Source organism: Pantherophis guttatus, chromosome 6, assembly GCF_059756535.1.
Source record: "Pantherophis guttatus breed Tessera chromosome 6, ASM5975653v1, whole genome shotgun sequence".
Classification (NCBI taxonomy): domain Eukaryota; kingdom Metazoa; phylum Chordata; class Lepidosauria; order Squamata; family Colubridae; genus Pantherophis; species Pantherophis guttatus.
The window spans coordinates 79,233,641-79,240,420 of record NC_142068.1 but is presented as its reverse complement, the minus strand read 5'-3'; the positions used below and the strand labels follow the sequence as shown (position 1 = coordinate 79,240,420).

General features: G+C 40.2%; 1 protein-coding gene across 1 annotated transcript in view; it reads right to left on the bottom strand.

Moving 5' to 3' along the window:
• Positions 1–6,780, bottom strand: part of CDH23 (cadherin related 23) — a 635,835-nt gene that overhangs the window by 102,678 nt on the left and 526,377 nt on the right. The window contains exon 37 of the mRNA XM_087872188.1: positions 3,236–3,463. Coding sequence (XP_087728314.1) covers positions 3,236–3,463 — 228 coding nt within the window. The remainder of the gene's footprint in view (positions 1–3,235; positions 3,464–6,780) is intronic.

Here is a 6,780-nt window from a genome sequence, read left to right as displayed (position 1 = left end):
AATTTGCTTCCTATTTAGAAATGTAACGTAATGTTTAATGTAAGGTTTAATCAGCTTTCATGGCTTCAGTGTCAGCCATTTTACAAACAAAATTATTCCTGTTCATTTCTTCTCCTTTGTACTGCTATTCAAAACAATTATATGTTCGGTAGTAAAGATGAAAACTAGATATAGGTAGATTATTTGTCTGCAACTAATATAAAAAATACAAATTTAACATTCACGGAATGTGCAGTGGCACTAGGAAAACTTAAAATTGTAGGAAAGTATAACCAGGGTTCTTAGTATAATTAGATTTAGCCATCAATAAAAGAAGGATTTATGCTATGACGTAAAATTTACAATAAGCAAATGAAGAGTACTATAAGTAATTTCTTGTATTTATTTATGGCAAACTCATGATGGCTTGCAAAATTGAAAAAAATTGTGATGTAATGTAAATATATAAATACAATTTCCTGTATTTATTTATTGCAAACCCATGGTAGCTTGCAAAATTGAAAAACAAAGTGCACTGTAGTGTAAATATATAAATACAATAGAAAACCAAGATAATAAATCTAACAGCAATAACATGAAATTAAAACATCCACAGTGAAAAAAAATCAAGTTCAAAGTACCATATATTACAACCATTATACCTACCACAAATAACATAAAAACCCAAAGAGTAAGAATAAATACATTCTGTAGATCTTGTTGAATTCAACAGTGTAAATTTAATAATGTTTAGGATCTTCTAAAGTTATTAAGTGAAGGATTAGATATAATGTATCTGCTGCCTATTTTGAATCCAAGAAGAAAGAGCCGAGAATTATAAACGGAAATTAATAGCTTTCCCAACAGAAGACATTATTATTCAACTGTAATGCTTGGAAACAAATAATAGATGAAAAGCTAATGGGCAGATTCTGAGCTGTATGAATTCCCCCAATGCATTGGCAGAATATTAGTATGTTCAGTGATACCTAAATAGTTAATTTCATATTCAAATGATAATTCTACTGGGCCCACAAAAACACACCATATATTTTAATGCCAGTAATTGTATATTTTAATCTGTGCTAAAAAATACTTTTCAAGGAATATGCACTATTGAATTTGCATATAGTTTGATACCAGTAAATGTATATTTAGTCTATGCTAAAAATACTTTCCAAGGAACATGCACTTGTTAAGATTTACTTCCAGCAAGCTTTCACTGAGTTGAACTGAGCTGGCACAACACTGGAGGTAGAATTGATCACGGGAGTATTTAAAACTGGATTGAAAATATTAAATCTGCATTCTCAATGCTCAGAAGTTCTTTGGAGTACAGAAATATTGAAGGGAAGGGAAAAAAGAAAAGGAAGTTGAGAGAAGCTTGATTCCTTCCACATGATTTATACACATATTTGGCCTTGAATCAGGAGTGAAATCTAACAGGTTCTGGAGAACCGGTAGTGGAAATTTTGAGTAGTTCGGAGAACCAGCAAATACCACTTCTGGCTCATCCCAGAGTGGGGTGGGAATGGAGATTTTGCCATATCCTTCCCCTAGGAGTGCTGAGAGAATGGGGATTTTGCAGTATCCTTCCCTTGCCATCCCCACCAAACCACACCATGCCCACCAAGCCACGCCCACAGAACCGGTAGTAAAAAAAATTGGATTTCACCACTGCTTTGAATGTTGGTGATGCATATAAGGATACTGTACCCTCTTATGAAAATTAAATAGTGAGGAGGTGTCAGAAAATATCAGGAAACAAAAAGTCAGCATAAGAAACTTTACATGCATATTTTAATCTTAAATTTGCACCGAGCATACCTTTACCTCCCTAACATCTGAATAAAACTTGTTGAAGAACCCTTTTCCTGTTTTTGAGTAATGCAAAAGTATGTTTGACAAAACACCAACACAGATGACATTAGGCCAGAGGTCACAGAATTAAGGAGATGTAGAAGTGATCCCTGAGGATTTAAATGATTGTTTCATTCTGTTTTGGGGCTCCACCTAAACCATCCACTGGAAATCTGCAAAGCGAAATTCAGTCACTTCCTGGTAAAAAAGTAAACTAAGCCAACTATAAAAGTGAGTGAAGGACTGCATATTATTCTATACTAATTTGGTCCAAAAGAGATATGGGACAGTTGAGCCTGTATTTTCAGTACTAAACGAAAATGAGAATATAAGAGGATGAAGCTCAGGAGGAACTGAAATAACACCAAGAACTAACCCTGAGATGAAACCGAACTGCAGTTTCAGGTCATGCAACACGTATTCTGTGCATAAACCTGACTCAACGATAACCCCCCAATTACAATTAATTAAACAGTTATCTTTGTAAATCTAATCAATCACATACCTAACTTATGAATTCAGCATTCCTCATTATATATGTCCCCAATTATGCTGTCTTGATTATATATACTGTATTTTCCTGAAAATATGACCTACCCCGAAAGTAAGCCCTAGCTTGATTTTACATGTGTGCCCAATATAAGCTCTACCCCCAAAATAAGCCCTAGTTAAGACCACATCCAGTCGGGGGTGCATGGGGTAGGGCGAGGTGCATGGATAAAAATTAAGCTAGGATGGATGTGTGTGTGTGTGTGTGTGTGTGTGTGTGTGTGTGTGTGTGTGTGTGTGTGGAGCTGCCCTACTTATCAGGCCTCACGCACCCTGACACCTGCCTTGTCGGCCCACTTCTTCTGTGGCTGCTCGCTGCCGCTTGTGTGTGTCACCTCAGTCTCCGTTTTCCTGTCAGAGGCCTTCCGGAAAGGCCTCTACAGCTGAGAAACCAAGTCCGGATTGAAGCGCGCGTCACCCCCAGCCTCCGTTTCGCCATCAGAGGCCCTTCAGGAAAGGCCTCTGCAGCCAATAACAGAGCTCTGGATCAATCATGAAACTTCTTTTAGCAAACAATATACAACTTTTGCCCGCAAAGTTATCATTAAGATTCAGCAGGCATCACAAGTTTTATACAAGCAATGCACATTTTATAAACAAGATGCAAAATTCCTAAGCTTATAAGAAGGTATCAGAAGTAACACAGAGGCTCTTAAGCTTAAGTATGGATTAAAGATATTAACCTAGCATTTTCTAAATAAGTTTCCAGTTTCAGTAGTAGATTGGACTAAGTAAAGCCTCCTTATTTTTCATAGCCACTTTTTCATGACCCAGCAGCTATCGCTTTCAATAGTTCCCAACTGCACCGCCAATTCCTAAGTGGAAATTTGATATAACCACTGCTTACCGAGAGCGCTGGGTTGCCTTCATCCTCCACAGTAACCACCAGCTGATAGAACTGTTGTCGTTCACGGTCTGGAGGGGAAGGGCGGGTGGCGATTTCTCCAGTCACTCTATCCATGCGGAAGGTCAGTTCTTCATTGCCATGGACAATGTAGTAGGAGAGGGCGCTATTGAGGCCACTGTCCCTGTCGGTTGCTCGTACCTGAGCCACAGCAGTCCCTCCACCCACGTTCTGTGCAAATATTAGACAGAAGGGTTGGAAGAGAGAAAATTAGGCCACAGAAGAAATAACGTTGCCGTTACACTAAATCTAAACCTAGGGTTTGCGGAAGAAGGAATGCCAGAACCTGGGGACGGGGGGAGGGGGGGAAGAGGTATCAATCTAGAGCAGGGGTGTCAAACTCACGTCATCAAGTCGGCATCACATGACATATTGGGACCTTTTCCCTCTTTGCTAAACTGGCCTGGCCAGTGCGTGATGCATCTGGCCCGTGGCCTGGCAGTTTGATAGCCCTGATCTAGAGGAAGGGTCTCCAACCTTGATCACTTTAAGACTTGTGGACTTCAACTCCCAGAATTCCTCAGGCTGAGGAATTCTGGGAGTTGAAGTCCACAAGTCTTAAAGTGGCCAAGTTTGGAGACTCCTGGCCTAGAGTCCATGCCAAGCAAACTAAGTCCAACCCTCCTTGAATGCCACTGACCTTACCTAACTCTCAGCGGGTGCTGGCCATTAGCAAAGAAGACTCTGTGCATAGGCTATGTAGCAATAAATCAGTTTAATTAAACCTTCATATGTGAATCTCGTCTTTCGAGCCTGACAGATTTGACACAGGCTAACATAGGTAGTGTTTAATTTACAACCATTCATTTAGCGACTGATCAAAGTTACAAAAGCGCTGAAAAAAAGTGACTTGCATTGTTGCAGTATCCCCATGCTCATGTGATCAAAATTCAAAGTGCTTAGCAACTGGCATGTATTTATGATAGTTGCAGTATCCTAGGGTGTCATGTGATCCCCATTTCAACTTCCCAGCCAGCTTCTGACAAGCAGTGTTAATGGAGGAAGCAAGATTTGCTTAATGACCACATGATTCACTTAAGAACAAGCAGTGATTTCTTAAGAACCATGGCAAAAAGCTTGTAAAATTGGGCATCGCTCACTTAACTACTGTCCTGCTTAGCAATGGAAAGTCTAGTTCCAACTGTACTTGTAAGTTGAGGACTATGTGTAAATACTATTTTACAATAATCAGGCTTCTTCTCTTGGCAGACTGGCTATTTTTATGGGAACCCTAAACCAGGGGTCTCCAACCTTGGCAACTTTAAGCCTGGTGGACTTCAATTCCCAGAATTCAAAGCTGGCTGGGGAATTCTGGGAGTTGAAGTCCACCAGGCTTAAAGTTGCCAAGGTTGGAGACCCCTGCCCTAAACCATTCAAGATGATTAATTGAATACTTCACCAAAGCTGGAGTTCTGATCACTAGGCATAGTAAAAAGGAGTGAACATGGACAATGGGAAAAGAACTCCAAGAGAAACAGCTTTTCATTTACAAGTAAGCTAATGTCAGCAGCTTCTTTCACAGATAAGAGCAAAGCCAGTTAAGCATCTACGTCTGTCCTACTATCGCAGCACCATTGAGAGTGTCCTGACATACGGCATTCTTGGATGGTATGGGAGCAGCTCTGCAGCGGATAAAAAAGCTCTACAGAGAATCATTAAAACTGCCCAGAATATCATCAGGCTCCAGCTACCAGCCCTGGATGACATCTTTGAATCTCGCTGTTTGAGGAAGTTGCATAACATTCTCAGAGACTCTTCCTATCCTGCTTACAATCTTTTTGGACTGTTGCCTTCTGGCAAAAGATATAGAACAATTAAAACTCGGACCACACGTTTTCTGAATAGTTTTTATCCCAGAGCTATAATTGCACTCAACAATGAACTAAAAGGCCACCATCAGTGAGCTGTTGGACAGCATTACTTGGGTCTGTTGTGTGGATGTTTGGGTGGTTTAGGGGTGGGGAATTTGTGGTGGGTGGGGGTGTGGTTGGGGAGTGTTATGTGTGTTGGACCTGGTCTTTGGGTGTTAAGTGAATTTCGTTGTATGGGTATACTGTGTATACACGTACAATGACAATAAAGTTATTAATATTATTATATATATATTTATAACAGAGATGGTGCTGACTATCATCTGCGTTGCTTGAAGATTGGGATTGGATCAGTTCATGGAAGTCAATGGGAATTAGCTTTATTGGCAGTTTGCCTACCTCTGAATGCCTCCTGTGGTTGCTTAGCCAGTGTGAGAAAGGAGTGTTGGACCAGATGAACTAAAGATCTGATCTAGCAGGGCACTGCTTATGTTCTTATTAGCTCAGGCCACATGTTCTACAAACTAGTATGTATACCTTCAAGAACTCTGAGTAAACCCCAATTCCAGCTGATGTGGCTCAAATATCATCGGCTCCTGAAAACATTGGCATATTCAGTGTTGCTATCTGCAGGAAAAAGCCTATAGGTGTATTAGTAGTCATGTGGCTTAGCATCCTGTATTATCCATCTGAATAGTGTTGATGAGAGTATGGGATTTCCTCGGAGTGCTCATGTAATGAATGTTCCCATCTGATGCTTTCAGATAATATGGTTTGGATGCATTTCTCTTTTGGATAAGGATATAAAGACAGCCTAACGCAGTAATTGGGATCTGCCTTTTTCATTATGTTTTATTGCTTTATTACACACATCCTGTTGATATGGCTCTGTTACGGAATGCATTTGCTACAAAGGTGTATCCTTACAAGCTATAATTAGAATAAATTACATTTGTCTGGTTTATCCAAACAGTGGCATTTCCCAAATCTTTTTACGCACATTTTCCAGGGAGCGGAAAGGGGATTATAGAAAAGAACAGGTCTGTTCTTAGACAAAAAAATTTCTTTAAATGGGTCTAGAATAGGAACATTTCTTAGTAGATTATCTCAAATATGCAAAGGGATAGCAAGTATCTAAGGCAATTTAAACTTTGCTAGGTCATCATACCAATATATGATGGAGCTACAGAAACAGTACAAAAGCTTTGGTTAGAACAGTGTTGTACTAGAACAGGGCTGTCAAACTCACGTCGTCACGGCGGTGTCATGTGACGTATCGGGACTTTTTCCCACTTCACTAAACCTGGCGTGGGCATGGCCAGCGCATGATGCATCTGGCCCGTGGGCCGCGAGTTTGACAGCCCTGTACTAGAAGAAGTCAATGCAAAAGTAACCAGAAAGAAATCCTGAAACATTTGAGAAGCAAAAAATTGCTACTCAAAAAGGAAGCAGAGCGGTCAATCCTCAGGGCTGTAGAGAAATTGAAAAAAAATGTAATCTGCATCATTTTGGACTTTGAATAAAAGGTTTGTCCAGGCTTCTTCTAAGGCAGGTGTCTCCAAACTCAGCAACCTTAAACTTGTGGACTTCAACTCCCAGAATTCCCCAGCCAGTCAACTCCCTGGGGAATTCAGGGTGTTGAAGTCCACAAGTCTTAAAGTTGCCAAGTTTGGAGAC